The 20,434-nt window shown below is 40.5% G+C and overlaps 1 protein-coding gene across 1 annotated transcript in view; it reads left to right on the top strand.

The window, feature by feature from the left end:
• The window catches only part of LOC147688566 (BOS complex subunit NOMO1-like), a 301,458-nt gene that overhangs the window by 165,619 nt on the left and 115,405 nt on the right, over nt 1-20,434 (top strand). Inside the window, exon 21 of the mRNA XM_086941434.1 lies at nt 12,362-12,521. Within this exon, the coding sequence (XP_086797560.1) occupies nt 12,362-12,521 (160 nt within the window). The remainder of the gene's footprint in view (nt 1-12,361; nt 12,522-20,434) is intronic.

Raw genomic sequence — 20,434 nt, 5'->3', positions numbered from 1 at the left:
ATACTTGCTTTGTTCAGTCAACTCGGTCTGTTCTGAGCTTTCTAAGAGACTTTTAATAATCATCAGTCAAAAGAGATGGCATCTAGTTCAAGCTTAGTGTTTCTGCCGTAGGCAAAGATAATGTGGGATTGTGCTGCATTGACTATGTAATCCATTTTGTTTGTCGTTACCAATGAAAAAACAATATTTCCTGATTAGAGTACCTGCTTGTTGGCTCAAATGTTCAAGATTTCCCAAGTGCCTAATAGTCTTGATAGCTGATCTCAGAAGGAAGGGCTTTTATTTCTCTGCATATATATTTTTGGCTTGCCGGTTAGTGGTCCTTTCAGAAAATTGCATTAAAAAAAGAAATAAGATGTTGATAACATGATTGACTATCTCAAAGCTAGGTTTTCTCATCAGTTATACTTTCTTCTCCAGTTAACGAGTGAAATATTGACACCAATGTATTACAAGCCTATGCTTTCCAGGAGTGAATTCTAGGATTCAAAATTGTGATTAGTATCTACTGTACATCAGTGTGTTTGATTTTGAAGATTTTCAAGACCTGATGCTCCATTATTACTACTTTTAAAGTACACAGCATGAACTACTTTTCACACTAAGCATTTTAAAAACCTAAGTTCTACAGACAAAAGTGCAAGCATACAGTGCACCTCATAAATGCTGATGGTTATCCAGCTCATAGACGTTACTTGACAGTGATTTCCACAGTCTGGCCACTAGTGCTGAGAAGGCTCTACTGCCACAGAAGACTTGATGTAAAGAAAGGACAAGAACAAGCTTTTATATTTAAGGTAGTTGACTACTGTGTTGTAAACACTTTGCATTCTGAATATAATTTACTTAAGCAAATGCATATTACAACTATTAGAATACTAAGGCGAAGTCTAGCCTTTGTGACCATGATGGCTCTTTGAGTAATCCAAAGAAAGGATAGCTTGTTATGACCCTTTTGGCTGGAAATAGGAAACAGCAGCCAGTGAGCTGAAGTAGAGAGGTCTGTAATTAAATTGTGGCTCCAGACCTCACCATTAACTTGTACATATGACAGGTCCCCAAGGAAGACCTCCTTCAATGACGTATGACCCTTAACTGTTACTGCCTCTGTTTAGGTGATTTTAATGAGACTGCTTTTCAATCATATTGACGGTCAATCTGTACACTTTGTAGAAGGGGAAAAATATGGTGCTAGTTTTACAGTGCAGTAGCCTCACACCTACAGTGAAGGCCAGGAAAGAACATTTCAGGATAATCCCGTTAATAAAATTCATTTAAGTTGTATGGAGGTCAAAATAAGACACTTGGGAGTTCAAGTATTATGGCCTGAGAAGGAGATCTTACTGCGTATTGCACCGTCTGGAACTCAGGAGTGCCCGGTTAGATGAAATCTGCGCTCTGTTAGCAGGGCTCGACAAATCCACTCGCCCGCTCGCATTTGCGAGGGAGAATGGATGAGGACGAGCTATTTTTAGCTCCTACTCGCCCTTTCTGGCGAGTAGGAAACAAACTAACTTTTTTCCTCTGCCTTTGAAAACGGAGCAAAAGTGACAAGATAACAAGATTTAAAGGCATTTTTATTGCTCACAAAGGAACTAAGCAATAAAGATGCCTTTAAATCTTGTTAACTTGTCACTTTTGCTCTATTTTCAAAGACAGAGGTCAAGTAGGTTGCAGTTGGGTCGAGGGGATTTTCCAAGTTACTAGACCTGCAGGACTAGTACAATTTTTCAGATTTGTCGAGCCCTGGTTAGTAAATCATGTCTAGAAAGCCTCCTCCAGTTAAACATCACAATGATGTGCTACAAAATAAACGGGCAGGGTTGTAAAGTATGAATCTATGGCACTGCAACTCACTCAAGAGAAAATGTAGATTGCCCGAATATCTGCCAGGTGAATGAAACAGTTGCCCGGATGAGTTATGTGGTTCTCTAGAAGTTGGAAGTTTGCTCTAGAGGATCTCTTCAGTGATGGGGTACCCTGTTTTATGATCTTTTCAGCAGAAAAGATGCATTGAAAATACTGAATTTTATATCCATGCCTTCTTGATAGCTTGGTGTGGGAATTTTCTGTACATGTTTTTTTTCTTACTATCGGATAGAACAGTTTGGGTGCTTGACTTCACAGCTACAGCAACAATCCTTCGAAATGAGCTGGGTTATTTTAGCTTGATTACTTTCCATGTCTGTTATCCTGTTATAGACACAGGAGAATCCACCTCAACAAAGACTTGATCTGGTTTTTTTATGAGAGGATTGCCACTTAACTACGATACAGTATCCTGGTAATGAATCAACCATACCCCTGAAGGCCCTGGGTATGGGTATCTGTTCAAGAAGCTAGAAAACCATCAGCAAGCGACTAGGATTTTAATTGGAAAGTACTTACATTAGGTGTGTGTCTTAATGGCATCTGCACCTTCCTAAGATAGGGCGTAAGGTGAGCTTGATGAATTTTCAAGGGACTGAAGAGAAAGATCCGTCAATGGATTGAAATCAGCTCTAGAAAGGGATTTGAATGAAATGTGATCTAAATTAATATGAGCATTGTTTGAGCTCAGGCATAGATTTGATGTAGGATGCCAGATTTTTATCATAGCTTTGACTTCTGCCAGATGTTAGTGAACATCATCCACTGTTCCTTCACGGTTGCTCAAGGGGATAACATTATTTTCATAGTTGCATAATGTTGAATAGAAAAAAACAGTTATTTTTCGACAACAGCCAGTCAGTTTCCCTTTCATTTGTGAATCCTGTACAGCCAACATAGCCAGCTTTGCATAGCGTAGATATCAACAAAGCTTTATAGTACTACAATACTAGGACTCAGATGTACTTGCCTTCTCTTTTTTAATCTTTGATATACTAGATTTTGCTTATAGTTGCAAGACGGCCACAACTGGAGAACCACCAAGTGGTCCGTTTTCATACCCTACTGTCCCTTTTTTACCACATTATGACCTTGATTGATTCTTCATCGTGGGAACATTTCTGAAAATGTGATCTGATCTTAATTAGTATCAATTTATTACCAATGCTTTGCATTTATTCTAAGAATGTGTATTTGTGATCGATTCGCAGATTTACTTTAATTGTGGAGAAAGGTACTGGGTGAGGACGCCTTTGGCTAGGTAACTGTGTATCAGTAGAAAATATAATTGGCAGAGATCTTCCATTGCAGTTTATTCACAGATAAACCTGTTTACCTTTAAGAAATCTCCCAGATAGGAACAATGTGAAGTTCTGGATGAGAGAACCTTGATATATGTGCAGGACTACTTTTCTTTTTCCTGCCCTCAATCTCTAGTGACTAAGATCATCTGGAAAATAAGAGTTTCTCAAGTTCGCCAAATATTAAATTCTTCCAATTAACCTATTTTACCTTTCTTTTTTTTTTTTTTTGTGTCCTCATATTCGCCCTTGGTAACCATATAATGACGAAGAAGTATAGGAGATGACTAAGGCACTGGCCTAGATAACCTGGGGGGATTTAAATGGTACCTGACAGCGTATCCCACAATGCCACACATCCCTACTTTGTCGTCATCTAATGGTACCGACAGGGTTTGTGCATTGCTATGTACAACCCATTTTATAGCCAGCGTCGCATATATAGGGTGTGTAAAGCAAAAAGGGATCAAAAGAACAAATGATCCATCCGAGTAGCACAATCATAGGACTTGGGGGGGGGGGGGGGGGGGGGGGGAACCACAATGCTCTGGCCTATAGTTACTAGTTCAAAAGTAGCCAAAATCTCCTTTTATGTTGGTTCCCTACTCTAGCCAGATCTAGTTTGGACATCTGTAACATCGCTGCTCGCCAATCTGTATAAAGAGGAGAAGTCTTATCTTTCCAGCGTTTACAAATTTCTCTTCTAGCTAATAAACAGCTATAAAAGACCAGTTTTTTACTTATACCTTCAATCTCGGGTATAATACCAAAGAAAACTAACGTGGGGCAGGGACTGACTTGCATATCAATTGCTAGTGAAAGCGAAGCACAAATTTCATTCCAAAAAGATGTTATATAGGGACATTCAAAGAACATGCGTATATCTGATGCTGCTACTAAGCCACATCTAGGGCATGCAACCTGAGCATTATTGGTGAACTTTGATAAACGTAGTGGAGAATAATACGCTCTATGCAGTGTCAACAAGTGGTTCCGACGAAGCCAAGAAGGCTTTACAGTCTCCCCTAGAATCTTAAATGATTTGAGCCACAAGACCTCTACATCAGTATTAGGTATATATGTTTCCCAAAGGGAGTGGGGTAGCAAAAATTCGCCATCAATCTCATCTAGTATAAGGTTATACCAAAATGTTATCTCTTTCTTAAATGGAGGTTTGTCCATCAGATAGGATACTAGATTGTGATCAGCACCTAATTTATGCCTACCCCTTCCTAGGCTGTAAGCTTGGGACCAACTCTGGATTTGAAGATATTTAAAGCGTGAAAAGCGAGTTCATATTATTGAGCTCAAGGTCTCCCATGGACGTAATACTCCATCAACAAACAAGTCCCCCCAAGCTGAGATGCCTCTCTAACTGGGAGGGCTAAACTGTCCAAAAGCCAAGATGGAGCACCTGGCGAGTCCCATAGCGGGGCCCGACTCTGATAATAATCCAAATTAAGTCTGCGTCTTAGATTTGTCCATGTTCTAGCTAAGTCCCTCAACACCTTTAACTTGACCTTCTTAAAGTATTTTGGGTCCCCGAATTTTAACAGAAAGTTTGTTGACCCTTTTTTTTTTTCCCCTTTGAGAAGTGCTACGAATAATTTTCCGCTCCCTACGTTATTAGGGGTCTTTAAAAGCATCCTAATATGGGAAAGTTGGAAAGCCCAGCCGTATATCTGGAGGTCTGGTGCTGCGAGGCCTCCTTTTTCTCGACGCCGTCTAATCTTCTTCCAGGATAACCTGGGCGTACGGCTATTCCAAATGAATCTATTTAATTCCGTTTGAAGTTTAGCAGTCCTAGATGGATCAAAGAAAAGAGGAGTAGTGTTAAACAAAAACATAATCTTGGGTAAAATTGTCATTTTGACCAAATTAGATCTACCTATCAGGGAAATAGGAAGAGCTGACCATGATCTCAGCAATCTTCGAGCTTCCTTAGCAACACGAGCAAAATTTAACGGGGCGATCTTATTAATATCCGTATAGATATTTAACCCAAGATACCTAAGGGTGACACTTGGTTGTACTCCTGCAACCGGAGCAGGTTGATTCCAAACCATAATGTCGGTTTTGGATGCATTCACTTCATAACCGGATATTGCCCCAAACTCTTCTGCAATAGATATGACCGTAGGGAAGGCTGAACTTAACTCCGATGAAAAGATAAGGACATCGTCCGCGTATAGTGCGACTTTCCGCTCCCAAACTTCAAAAATAAAAGGTTTGATATTAATATTGTTACGAATTAGTTGAGCAAAAGGCTCGATATATAAATCAAATAAGAGTGGTGAGAGGGGGCACCCTTGACGGGTTCCTCGTGTAATATCGAATGGCTGCATAAGCTCCCTGTTAACCAGTAATGAAGCAGAAGGATTTTTATATAGTAGTTTTACTGCTCGTCTAAAATTGTCTCCCAGATTGAACTTTTTTAACACTTCTTCTAAATACACCCAGTTTACCCTGTCAAAGGCTTTGGTGGCACCAAGAGTGAAAACTGCTAAAGGAAGTGATGCTGAAGTGGCCATATCTATAGCACCAATGAGGTCATACGTCAGTTCGTGCAGTTGCCTCTCTTTCACAAAACCTTTCGGATCCCTATGCAAGATGTTATTTGCTACACCACTCAATCTATTCACAAGTACGGCTGCAAAGATTTTATAATCCGTACTAAGGATTGAAATTGGTCTATATGACCCGCAATTGGATGCGGGTTTGCAGGCTTTAAAATCTGGGTTATGGAGGCCCTATCCCAGGACGCAGGAGGTAGGGCACCTTCTAATAGGATGTTATTGAACAGATTTGTTAAGTAGGGAAGAATAGTTGGACATAATACTTTGTATATTTCCGAGGGTAACCCATCTGGTCCTGCTGCTTTGCCTTTTTTACTTTTCGAGATGGCAAAGGTAACTTCCTCCGATGTAATAGGGCCATCTAAAATTCCCATTTGTTCAGGGTCCAGAACCGGTAAAGCGATCCTGGATAACCAGTCCCTTGCTTGCGTGGGTTTTACATCAGTATCTTCTTGATAAATCTCGCTGAAGAAACTTCTAAAAGCGCCACTAATTCCCTCATCTGTAGAATGTAGTACACCATCTTTACTAATTTGAATTTGAATTTGAATTGAAAAACATTTCTATAGCGCGCTTCTACCGTGCGGTTTCTTGGCGCTGTAGGATTGTGAGGAGGCAGGCAAGAGCGAAGGGGGATTTAAGCATTGTAGGCTCGGAAAAAGAGAAAAGTTTTAAGACCCTTCCGGAACTCGATGTAGGAGGATGACATACGGAGTTCGGTGGGAAGGGAATTCCAAAACGCAGGAGCAAGCACTGCGAATTTCGTACCGCCGGTCTTTTGCTTGCTGAAACGGGGGATAGTTAACAGGGCCTGATGAGTGGACCTAAGCTCTCTTCCTGGCGTGTAGGGAGTGATGGCAGAACAAATGAATTCCGGGGCGGTGCACTAATATTATTTCGGACCCTATTAGTCTTTGACTTCCAGGCAAGGAGCTTGCTGGCACCTTCCCCATATTCGAAGTGGGCCAGTCTACTAGCCTCCCATCTCTCTAAGATCCGTGCACTCAAGACTGAGGAAAGATCTCCCTTTAGGACTGTTAATTTCTCTTGCATCCCAACAGGTGAAGACCCTATTGATGCTGAATTTGTGATAATCTCTTCTTGAAGTTTTGCTATCTCCAATTCAAGAGAGGCAACAGCTTCCCTATAGGTCTTATTTTTATGTGCTGATATATTAGTTAGATAGCCCCTTAGAGTTGCTTTAAAAGCGTCCCATGTTATTCCAGGTGGCGCAGACCCCTGGTTAAACTCCCAAAAGAATTTAACTCCCTGATTTAATGCTTCTGAGATGTCCGAAGTGAAAAGTATTGATCTATCGAACGACCAGTATTTTAACGAGGGCCTGGATGGAACCTCAAGCTCAAGCGAGATGGCAGTATGGTCTGAGAGATGGAAAGGTAAATGAACAACTGATTTTACGTATTTAACTAAAGATTGATTGATCAGAATGAAGTGTATCCGAGACTGGTGATGAAATTTATAATTTTTTAAAAGTGACCCCCTTTTGAGACCCATGTAGAGTCCTCCATATATCGATGTAGTTCAATGTTTTCATGTTATTTAATAAAAACGTTCTAGTCTTAGATAAAGTTATAGCCCTGTTAGTGGATGACTTATCTAATAATGGATCTAGAACTATATTAAAGTCGCCTGCTAGGATAACCGGCTCTGAAAATGCATATAGTTCTGCGAAGAGAGATACCAATACTGATGGATCGTCTTGGTTTGGACCATAGTAACCTACTATGGTATATGGTGAAACCGAAATAATAACAGAAGCTATTGCCCATCTTCCGTACGGGTCTACCTGTTTAGCAACTAGCCTGGCCTTAATAGATTTTTTAAAAAGAATGGCCACCCCCCTAATGTGTGAAGTTTGAGATGTTATAACACCAAAATCTATCCATCTATTCTTACTCAAGAGATTTTGCATTTCTGTTTCTGCAAGATGCGTCTCCTGGAGCACTAATACCTGTGCAGCCGAATCACGTAGATATTGCATAATATTATTTCTTCTTGGTGATGTGCGAAGACCGTTAGTGTTCCAGGACAAAATACGTAGATTATGCATTAGAACAAGAGAGAAAATGTCATATAACTCAAAGACCAATACTGCCAAACTCCAAAGAGAAAACTATAAATTGATCGACTCCTTTCATTATTTTTTAGAGAGTACTGTAAAGGACGCTTAAGAGGACTTTTTTTGCTTCCCCCCCCCCCCCAAACCCTCACCCACCCCATGCCCCCCACCCACGGGAAACCCCCACACAATCTATCTGGAATCCCAGAAAGACAGCACTCCGCTGTGGACCCCTGCGAATATCAACCATCTACAAATTATGGGAGGAAATAGACAAGAGGAAATGAAACAAGGGCAGGAAAGAAAAACGACCTAAGTGAGATTAAAAAGGTAGTATGATTACCTAAACTGAAGCCCACAAGTGAGTATATATCGCTTAGTATAACTGGATTAAACAGGAAGAATATAGATATATTCTTTGTTATTTTATATGTGTAAACCTTTTTTTTTATTTTTATTTTTTTTATTTACTCCCTTTCCCCTTTTTCCTTTTAGTCCTTTATTATTATATATATATATATTTTTTTTCCCCTTTTTTCTCTCCTTTTTTTCTTCTCCCCTCCACCCCTTTTTTTTATATATATATTTTTTTCTTTTTTTTTTTCCTTCCTTCCTCTCCTTTTTGTTACTTATTTAAACACCTGCCCACCACCTATTATTCACAACTAAAAAAAAAAAAACCTCATATTTCTTCTATATGTCTAGCTACAGAGTATAAGCCATTCTAGCAAGTTTATAAAGAAAGAATCATTAGAGCTGTTTGTGAATTTGTAAATTTGTCAAGAAACTAGAATGCAGTGAGGCAACCTAGAGAGAAACCAGAAAGAGGGAAAGGGACAATATTAGAATGCAGTAAGGCAACCTAGAGAGAATCCAGAAAGAAGGAAAGGGACAATACTACTTAGCTGACTCTGGTCCCCTGCCCATACTCAGCAGAAAATCATCTGCAGCCTGTACTGATCTTATGTTATGCATAGTGTTCTTATACATAACTCTTAATGCCGCAGGAAAGACTAACTGAGCGACGGCCCCTTGACTCCTAAAGGCTTCCAACCTTTTTCCAAACTCCCATTGTCTATCAAGCGTAACTCTCGAGAGATCAGATCTGATCTGAAAATTGAACCCCTTAGCGGTTACCACTTTCTGTTTCAATGCGATATTCAAAATAGTTTCTTTTAGGGAGTATGTGAGAAAGTTAACCAGGATTTTCCTAGGTTTTGTTCTCTGAGAGTTTCTCCGAAATGGCTCTCTATGAATGCGCTGAATGTCCGTAGCTATTTCTTGTTCTGACATATCAAGCCGTAGGGCTTCTTTCAAGAGAGAAACAATAAATTGCTTGATGTCGGAACCCTCTTTCTCCTCCGGTATATTCAAAACTCGAAGATTGTTCCTGCGGGCATGATTTTCCAACGTCTCCAGCCTTTCGGACAGACTCTGATTCTCCTGTCTAAGGTTCCTTAGTTCTGCTTTTGTGGCACTTAAGTTAATATTAACTTCTGTGACGGAATCTTCAAGAGTCTCTGTCCTAGTCGTGAGAGCACCAAGTTTGCTGTCCAATGACTGACAATAGCATCGAATATCGGCTTGATTTGAAGCAGAAGTCTCGAACCCCTTTTTAATGTCTGTGGCCAGAGTCTCAAACATTGCCTGGAAAGAGGCCTGTAATGTGGAGACCAACTCTGAATTCAGGACCCGTGTAGTATCCTCTGGTAGACTGGGATCTCCCCTGCTATCAATAGAAGATATTGTGCCTGTTTCCTGGAAGACTGACTGTAGGCTAAGGCTGGATGGTACACTTGGTGGCACTAGAGGGAATGGGGGTGCCAGCGGTGCGAACAGTACCAACGAGGGCGCTGATTGCTCTAAATTAATAACCGTTTGGTGATCTGCAGAATTCGATTGACCTGATCCACCTGACTTAGAGGAAAGTGATTGATCCAAATGGCCCTCCATATCCTTCTTATGTATATCAATATTGCCATTGTTCACGATGGTATTATCATCTATGGATTTGGCAGTGGTAGTGGTAGTGGTACTGGCAGATGTGCTAATTTCATTCAAGCCCACACCGGCTTTCAGAAAGGGATCTGGAATAGGGATATTCGTTACTGCCATTTCCCTTATAGTGTGCTCCTCCACGTGTTTAGAGGCCATCTGTAGCTCCGGTGAAGTATCCCCTACCTCCTGGTTCAAAGAAGGAGAACAAGAATTACTTGCCAAGAGCACCACTTGGGGAACTACTTTAAAGTAAGAGCGCAATGAGGGGGTTATTTTATTTAAATTGGTAGCAGAATTCTTTGATTTATTTTTTGTGGACTTAGGAGTATAGGAACGTTTTGCCTTTACCTGACCAGTTAAATAAGTCGACACCTTTATTTTCCCCGTACCCTCAGCAATATCAGCAGCAGAGATATTAGTCTTAGAGGTGGAGTGGGTAACTGTGCCTTCTGTAATCAAGCCCTCTTTCCGAACACCAATAGAAGCTACTCCACTCAGAACGTTATGATTTATCGATGTATCCACAGCAGAAGAGGGAGACTTATTTGTATTTTTGCGTTCAGCTTTGTGGAAGAACGCCTTATTAGATTCTTTCTTGCTGTCAACTGTGCGTTTCCTTCTCACCGCCCTCTCACTTTCCCTTTCCCATTGCCCTCCTGGAAAACCTCCTCAGTACACACTGATATACCCAGAGGATTCAAAGTGTCCAAGTCTTCCCCACTACCGCCTTCAGTACTTTCACTGCTGTTATCACCAACTTGCTTCTTGCTCTGATGTCTGCGCTGACATCGCTGAACTAGGGGCCGTTTCTCCAAAAGCTCTCCCTCGTCGCGCAGCTCTAGCTGTGCTTTTATCTGTGCCTTTGAAGCTACCGCCGCACCATGCTGCCCCAGTAAAATACCTCGTGTGCGGCGTCCTCGGAGCTCCAGGGCGGCCAGCGACCAGATCCAGCCACTCGCAAAGGAATGCGAGGGCTTGAATGCTGGTGGACTTACTGCAACAGAATGCTGTGATACCAGCTCTCGCTCTCGCTTGCCGGATGAAATTGAAGCTTGGAAAGCTGCTGCCTCCGTAGACAATGCGGACACTGCTGCTGCGGGCTCCGAGTTTGCCTCCTCCCCCAAACACATGAGAGGCGGAGGTGTGGCGGTATGGCGGAAAGACGCCGATACCGATACTGAGGGAAATACTTAACACAATACTTTAGAAATCCAAATTGTAATGCGGCTCTCTGCGGCTCTCTGCAGCTTATCGAGATGACATAGAGACCTACAGATTAAGCCTGCAAAAGATTTGCCCTCCGATCCTAGAAATTGCAGGAGTCCGTGGGCGGAGTACTGCCGCGGCTCAGCCGGCCGCCGCCATTTTTCCCCCTCACAGGTCTCTATTTTACCTTTCTTGTGGAACAGCTGGATAAATACATTTTCGTTATAAAATCTACATTTACTATCAGTGAATTTTATTAGAACATTGGAATGTATTGAGCTCCTCTGAAGACAGTTGCTGAGTCAGGACCAATAATCTCTGGTGTAGGTTTTCTACTTTTAGTTTTGAACATTCCCAATGAGGGCAATGTTATAATAGGATTAGAACACTTCCGCCTCGAGCTGTGCCTTTTTTAAAAGCCCTCCTTTGCTTTATGCCCTTGCCTGCTTCTCAGGATTATAAGTAAGATTCAGCTCCTTTAACAATACTTGTAGTCTTTGACAGCAGGCTGTAATGCTCTATTAATGCACTTTGCAGGGTTTAGTTAACTCTGGAACTTGCCTCTGCTATTTAAAAATCCATATTGGTTCCTAAAGATGTAATTTTACTCAATGTTTCAGTGTCACCTGTAACTTAAACCTCGTGTTTTTTTAAATTCATAATGTATGAAGTACTCTGACACCCTCTGACCCAGGTCAACACTATATAAAACTAAAATGAACATTGAAACTAAACCAACTGTTTGTGACTTGTGGGCCTTCTGTGACTGTAAAACTGTATTGTGTGCATCTAGTTAAAGGTTGTCAAAAATACATCGTTAAAAAATTACTTCAGACAGAATAGTGTATTGTATTTATGTTTGTGAAATGTACTCTGCCATCCCACCCTTGGGTGGGATTTCTTAAGAATGTAATGAAAGTTCCTCTTGAGGAGAACTAAAATTACCGATATCTATGTCTTCTTATAGCACAAGAAAACACATTCAAGATGGCTACCACACGATTTGGTATTATTTTTCTTCTGCTAAAAAAAAAACCCCTTCTATGGTGGCTCCTGCGACTGTGTGTGCACACAATGGCGGTCATCCTTGAGGGTGTGTGAATAGGGGTGTGAAGGGGGTAGGGGCAAAAAGCATTGACAAAAGCAATAGGTGAGTCCTATTGGCTTACCCAGTGCTTGTTAGTTGCTGATGTTAGGACTTATGATCCAGTTTAAGAAGAGGTAAAATGTGAATCCATGCTTAAAAATACAATTGAAAAATATTCTAAAAATAAACAAGTGCTGTGGTAACTATGGCAAAGCCAAACCCTTTCCTTTTTTGAACTTGTTAGACAGCTGCCCAGGGAAGCTGATTGAGATACATGGCAAAGCTGGGCTCTTTCTGGAAGGACAGATCCACCCAGACCTTGAAGGAGTGGAGATCATAATCAGCGAGAAGGGAGCCTCTTCACCACTGATCACTGTTTACACTGATGACAAAGGATCCTATAGGTAAGGGAAACTTCCAAACATAGACCTCCCCATACTTGTGTTCATAATGCAACAGTTCTTTAAATATAAGCACATAATTTAGTTACTGTTGTGATGTAATTATTTTGCATTTCCTAAGTTTATGTATGCTTTCTTTAATTCTTGTTGCAAAGTTTAATTCTTGATAAGATGCTTGTTTTGCAGTATACGCACATTACAAATCGAACGGTTCTTTAATTGTAGTTTGACGAATAGCTAATATGACAGTTTTTTGTGATATAGGGATTTTTATATGAAATTTGAAAGCTAGGTTGGAAAGACAGTATTATTTTTCTCTAAAAGTGTTTTAATCTGGGTTATAAATAGTAATGTCGTAGTCTTACAAAGTAAAATTTGAAAATCAAACGTAATGGCATCAATTAAAAAACATAACTATCTTGGCAAAAAAATAGTCAGCTCTTTTTTTTGTTCTTAATATATCGGGTTAGTTGGTGCAAACACACACTATAAGCTCATGGCGAGTAGTAATTTACCAATCTAAACCATGATTTGGGGTAGGTTGGGTTTTGATTCAGAATGGATCTCGTCTGGCAGTTTGGGCTGGACTTTTGCTACTGGAGAAGAACCAAGGCAGATATGCATATAAATCGACCTGTCTGAGACTGCATTGGGCAAAAAAAATATGGATTGGGGTGCGACCTCCCCAAGTAAACACTGGTGTCTGAGTTTGATTCAAGCCTTCCTTACATCACTTTCTATTTTGTTTCCTCAGTGTGTCAGATATGACCAGAATTGGGTCCCATGCTCACTGTGCCACTGGAATCTGCACTCTACTGAATAGGTCCAGTTGGACTGAAAACAGTGTGGGGTTTCCTGTGTTCCAGTTCAGAATTGACTTTGCCTAGCAGTTTGGTCTCACTGTTCCTATTGGATCAGAACCAAGGCTAATTTGCTTAATATACCTCGGCCCTGTCTAAGAGGACTTGAAGGGAAAAACATCAGACTGGGAAGCAGCCCATGGTAATTACCAATAGATGAGACTAATTCATGCGGTCCACCCACCCTTTTCTTATGTTCCTGATTGAGTTACCCCTTACATTTTTGTCCTTTTGCAAATTCCTCTTTCTTTTTAAATTCAGATCTATTAAAGCACATCCAGAAAAAAATGAATGATTGCTTTCCAACCAGCCTTTTACAATTCCAAATATAATCCCTTCCTGAAATTTACTGGTGGAAAACATGCATGAAAAAGTGGTACATGTGAAATTGGATGTTCTAAGCACCCATCTTTCTATGTAATTCGCCCTTTTAGGAGGGTCATCTCGGACACCCATCTGGCACTAAATAATTAGATTAATCTCCTAATGAATGTCACTTGGTGATAAATAAAAATTAGTGGCACACACTTACTTTTGTCAAATTCTTATGAATTTGTCAAGTTGCTCTCTAAGGGCCCGATGTAGGTAATAGAGAAATACTGATTCCTAAATACCGAATTTTACCGATTCGATATTTAGAAATCGATATTTCAGATGTAGGTAAGAATTTGGTAAAAAATACTGAATTCTTAATATTAGTTATTTTCGGATCGGTAATTGAGATTTAGTAATAACGAATACCTACCCATTCATTCCTATGGGCTTCGAGGCCCATAGGAATGAATGTGAAGACACTCGGTATTACCGATTCGGTAATACCGGGAGGTATTTCAAGGGTGCAAAAGTACACCCTGTTGCACTCCTGAAATGTGCATGTGTGCACATGTGGCACACATGCATGCCCATGGCACATTTCAATAAGCAAAAAAGTGCTTTTTGAAAGGAAATCGCTACTTACCACCAACTTGAAGTTGGTGGTAAATAGCGATTCCTTAAAGCTGAGGTGCACTGTTTTAAGTGCTACCTACATTGCATTTAAGGAATCGGTATTACCGATTCCTTAAATGCAAGGCCAATAAGGAATCTGTATCAAAGAATCGGTATTTACTGATTCCTTATTACCGATTCCTTCCCGAAATCCCACATGTTTAAATACCAGTCGGTAACAGTGAAATTTAACGAATTTCACTGTTACCGACCGGTAGTTGACCACCTACATCTGGCCCTAAATGCTTTAATTAAAACTGTCCTCAAAACCAATGAACATTCAAAGTCACACAAGAAGCTTGTACTTCTTGTCATCTTAATTTTTTTTTCCTTATGTGAGGGATTTATAGTCCAGTTCAGTAATATATATTGCTTCTTTAATGTTTAACTGATAGGCAGTCATTACTACAGAATGTGTCACCCTATTGGTGGTGCTGTTCATGATCTGAGTTTTGCTAGTACTCCATTACAGAAATCCACATTTGTAAATTGTATATAAAAAGGCCATATGTAGAGAAACACACTTAACATTTCACAAAATTGTAAAAAAATAAATTTAAAAAACCTTGTCATTCCTCTTAGTGGCATTAATTTATCTGAGTGGGAAGGATTGAGGGGTACATTAATTCATATCGGGGAAATACGGATTTAATATGAATAGGGGGTATATTGAAAGTCAGTTGGATCTTACATTAAGTTTTGTGTGACCTAGTTGTCCCTATCACTTTATTTATTTGACTCTGTGAAGGAAAAGTCTTTCATTAAAGTTAGCATTAAAGCACAGTTGTTTTATCCCTTAATGGGACTCTGGAAAGTTGATTTTCGAAGAAAACCCTCACATTTGTTTGAATTTCCTTGTTGATCAGTTGCCTCTTAAGAGTAAATGGTGTTCATCCCCTCGTCATGGCTTTGATGTTGAGGCTATTCACTTAAGAAATACGTTGCCAAAGCAGTAATATGACAAAATATGGCAACAAGGCTAGTTAATAAAGTGACCCATTTAAGGATTCGGCTTACATTTCTTTGTCTATAATTCTATTCTTAAAATTAGGCCACTTTCCTTTTCTAAAACCATCATCATCTTGCAAACATCTTAAAGCTTAAATGAGTCATTTGTTTGATTACACTGCAGAGGTATGTAACTTATCCTTGATATTTCTTTGGGAGTTAGTTGCCAGCTTCTTTCTTAACTGGTATGGCATTTTGGAGGTAACTGGTAGTGTTCTGTGTCTGATACTAAGTAAGGTAGGTGGGAACGTTCCTAAAGAGAAGGGGGCAATGCCTGTTGTGTTGTTTCTTCCTGCATGTTCATTGTATTTTAAAATATCCTCAAACTGATCCCATTTTCATTGCTCAAAATTAATCCCATGTTGTGCAGTACATTAAATTGCTTTATATGCTTATGTCTTCAAAATGGTGGCATTTACTAGCATTCCGGGCTCTGCTTGTGAAGTTTGCATTTTTCTGCACAAGCTACGGATTTTGGGCAGTTTCTGGCAAGAATTTCCTTATTTCTCATCCACTGGAATTTCACAGTTATGAGGCATCCTGGACTTTTCAGAGTTCAAGTACTGACGGACAGGTGGCTGGAATATATATATATATATATATATATATATATATATATATATATATATATATATATATAACTGTTGAACATGCACACCATCTGGTGACTTTAAGATCATGATCACTTACACCTATAATATATTTAGTTTTGTGATCTTAGTGAGACTTAAAGCCAGGGACAGGTACATCCTATCCTTTTGGATGCCTGTGACCGTGCCTATTTGGTAATTGTTTATAGCAATATAGGCTAATGAACAACAGTGACATTTGCCTGCTGGGTTCCTTGGTCACAAAGACACATGCCATATTCTACAGCAAGAGACCTTCAATCACTGGAGCAGGCGGTTCCTTCAGCAAAAAATAAAATTATTTACAGTGCAGCCAAATTTATTTCCCTCGAAAGAGAGATAGGATGCTCAGAACAATGGCATAGGATAGCCTGGTGGCCAAAGAAGGAGAAATGTAGTCGACTTTGCACCAAGGTCAAACCTCCACTGTTCCAGAGACTAGATTGTTCCATCATTTTGAGTCCTAGAGCTTTCCTGAACACACAAGTTTTGGTTTGCGTGATGCTAAAGAATGAAGACAGTCTCTCCTTCGGAGCAAAGTGCTGCGTGCACAATGTACTGAGAGGTTCAGCATATCTCTCTTGGCAGGGGTATATTAGAAGGCCCAGTCTCAATCTGCTTCTTTGACTCTGGAATGGAGCCCAACCCTATATCTGGGCTGTCTGCGCAGTCCAAGCCTGACCGTGCTCACCTACTTCCTGACTGCTCCTCTTCTGCTACATGTAGTGCTTGTAGATTATGATCGACTCAGCCTCTCCTTCTGAGTGTAGTGCTTCTTCAGTGCAGTGAGAAACCCATCACATTTTCCGCAATGGTTGCGAGTAATACGACGCAACAAGCTTTAAAGATTTGGCAGAGGAGAGGTTGTATCTTGCTGTGCTCGATGCAGGGGTCTTTGTGGGAAGCAGAGGCCACAGAGTGAGTGACCTAAGGGTCTTTTACTATGGCAGAAGACTCCTCCCTTTCCTATACCTCTAGTGTAGGCCCACTCCTTCCTTCCCTAGTATTAGTTGGCCATAGAAGAAGTGCAATCAATGCAACTAATTGTGACTTGCGACGCGTGCAGTTTCAACTGAGCTTTCCGAGCAAGTCAAACCGATACAATAAGTAACAGTCCTATTGATGTAGTGGGTGAGTTGCTACAGTGGAGAGGCACTTGCTGTTCACAGATGGTGCTGACTTGAGGCAATTAGGCAGCTCTCCAATTTGGGACTGTTGCCTATTTGCCATGAAGAGTTACTTGCATTAATGTGAATATATAGACTTTTGCAAATATTCTGCAGATCTTTAGATGTCAATAGAGCCCCACATTCGGTGAATTGAAAGTTGTCAAGAAGAATGAATGTCAGAAGTTGGATTAATAATTTGGATGGTGTAACCCATCTAACTTAATAAGCACTGTCTGGTTAGGCTAAAGCACAGTTCTTTAAGACTGTGGTAAGCTTCTGGTAACTATGTATGCAGGAGGCAGTCCCCTCAAAGTGCATCGTAAGTTTTAATCCATACCAACAATGTTAAAGTGAAGAACTCAACCCAGTGACATACCAAAACCAATTTAGATAAATATAGAATGAAGAAAAAAGGAGTCACAATGATTAAAATGGTATAAGAGGAATTGAGAGATTAATTTGTAAAGTTTTAGGGCAAAAAGCGACTAGACAAATTTAAGTGCCATTGATAAACCAAAGCTCGTGGTGGACTGAAACCTAGACAGAATTTCAGGTGTACTGCAATGGAGTGGAGGTAGGATGAACAGACTGGGTCATCCAGGTCAGAGTGTTTCTTCTGACTTAGTCGCTGAAATGGAAGAAGTCCTTCAGCCGGTCTTTCATAAAGACCCCATAACCACACTCCATTTTGAGAATGTTAAGTTAGCCTACTTGTCTTTGGCTAATGTCTCGTGTCATTATCTTTTGCGGGACTCGTTAAAGTGTCTATTCATCCAAACAATTAATTTGAACACCTAAGGTGACAGAAGTCTGCTACAAGTTCCCTGAAATCTACGGTACAAGGTTTTGCAGTTAATGTACAAAATAAACATGTAGTCCGGGTATGCTGGTTCATACTGGTTATGCCTTGTACCTAGTAAAAAGTTCCCCATTGCAGGGTAAAAGTCCGTGATCAGTCCTGAATAAACCCCATAAAGTGGCCACTAAATCATAGAGGTGATCGCCTGAGCTTATTTCAGGAGGTCCTTGCAAACTGCTGTATTAGCGCAGCAGCCATTCTTATTTTGAGTTCTGATACTGAAAGGAGAGGAGCTGAGCTCAACCTATTTGTGTTTTCCTTCCGATGAACAGTCTCTCGGCTGAAGTTCTATAATCACAACTGCTCTGCTGTGAACAGGTATGCAGTGAACTGAATCTCAGGAAACTCTAGAGGCAAGTTAGCTACTTTATACTCTCATACTGTGGGGCATAGAAGTAGTATTTAAGGTGTAAGGCTACTAGGAACATTCCAATTATGTTAGAAATGTTCACATTATTCTCGCTGTGAGTTAAGTGCATTGGTGCTGTTCTAATTATACTCTTTGCGGTTATCAGCCATGTACTAAGCAACAGGATGAGACTGTTAAAATAAACTTTGAAAAATATATAGTGTCTTTTTCTTAGTGCGATACTTGTGTGTGCTATATTAAAGAACAAAATTGTGTTTAAATTACCACTGCATTCCTGATCCCTTTAGTGAACTATAAGTAACACACACAACACGTACTCCACACCAGCAAGTATGTCAAGTGGGGTTGTTTGGGGCTACAGTAACCTGGAGTTAACGCTGAAGTGTTAGAGCACTGAACTCAGTTCAGGCACCTGTGGGCGAGAAAGCCAAACCTCGTAGAACTCAAGATCCCTTGAAGTCTGATTAATTGATGTCAGTCTCCTGCTGAAGCTGATGATTTTGGTGCCAAAGCTTTCAAGTGGGGAAAAAGGATTTCGGATCTGCGGAGGTAGCTTACTTGGTCAGATAGATTTGCCCCCTCACCCTAGTTCAAGATTTTTCCTATGTGTACCAATCATTTTTTGGTTCTCAAAATCATCCAGAAGGGCAAGGCTGGAAACTGTAAATGGGAAGGGCTCCACAAGGCGGGATCACTTTAACAGTAGGTTCAGCTGAACCGGTTTTTAGAACGGCAAAAAGATAGCCTAGGTTTCTTGCCCACCTTGAATGTGACCTTACTTGACAAGCCTCAGCACTTTGTCCTGGTCCTCAGTAGGTGGTCAACAATTCTAAGAGCAATTGGGTGAAACCAGTTTTACCAATGCCATTTTAAGGTTGGAACACATGATCTGTGGCACTGAATAGCAGTGTCACAGGGCTCTGAGTCTTCATACCAGCCAAAACAGGGTTGGAAAAATAGGTGAAACATTCAGCCTGACCATACGGAATAGGTGAATTTGTTACAGTGACCATCTTGAAAAACTGTTTGTCTGATATATTTCTTGGACAAACTGAGGTTCAGAATGAAATAGAATGCTATTCTCCAGATGAGAAAGAAAGCTTTTTCTTTCCACTTTTGGAAGTTCCACTGTGAGGTTAAGAGCTGTTCAAAGATCTCTTCTTGAATTATCCATAGATGGAGCTGAGTCTTTTTCTTCTAATTTCTCAGTGGTGGGTTCAAAAGATCATGGAATGACCATACTGTGTGGAAGGAATGCCTCTCTTCCTCCAACCTGCTAGTATGCTTTGCAAAAAAGTCTGAGGGAGTCTGAGAAATTGTGTAATTGTGCCTGTTCCTGGGACCTGCTTGAGAAAGCACTTCTACCTTTCTCTGATTGCTGAAGGAGAAAAATTACCAAGCAATGATAACAGTTAGCCAAATCATAACCGGGATGGAAAAATCATAAAAATGTTACTAGACCTGCAGCTATAGTAACTTGAAAAATCTACTCGACCTAAATATAATGTACTTGACCTCCATCTCTGAAGCAGAGCAAAGGTGACAAGATAACAAGATTTAAAGGCATCTTTATTGCTCATTCTCTTTGTGAGCAATGAAGATGCCTTTAAATCTTATCCTATCACATTTGCTCCGCTTTCAGAGACAGAAGTCAAAAGCCAGTTTGTCTTTCTACTCACCAGAAAGGGCGAGTGGGGCTAAAAATAGCTTGTCCTGATTAAATATTGCGCGCCATAACGAGCGGGCGACTGGATTTTTCAAGCACTACATAATTATGGTGCCCTTGGTGTGATTAGTATTGACAATGATGGAGAGTGGCCAGCACATTTTCTGTGTTAGCTTTCCTAGTTTGTCGGGCTTCATTAGTATGTTTGCTCAAAATGTGTTTGCCATCAAATGGCATGTCCACAACCCTAGATTTCTATTCGTGCCAGAAGAAAGTCAACACAACCAACCCCATCTACAGCCACAAAAGCTATTTGATGTAAACCTGTGCTGGAGGCATTTAAGAGTGTTGATGAATGCCTACGATTT

The sequence above is a fragment of the Lissotriton vulgaris genome, chromosome 10 (assembly GCF_964263255.1).
Source record: "Lissotriton vulgaris chromosome 10, aLisVul1.2, whole genome shotgun sequence".
In the NCBI taxonomy this organism is placed as follows: Eukaryota; Metazoa; Chordata; class Amphibia; order Caudata; family Salamandridae; genus Lissotriton; species Lissotriton vulgaris.
This window is presented reverse-complemented; position numbering and strand designations above follow the sequence as displayed.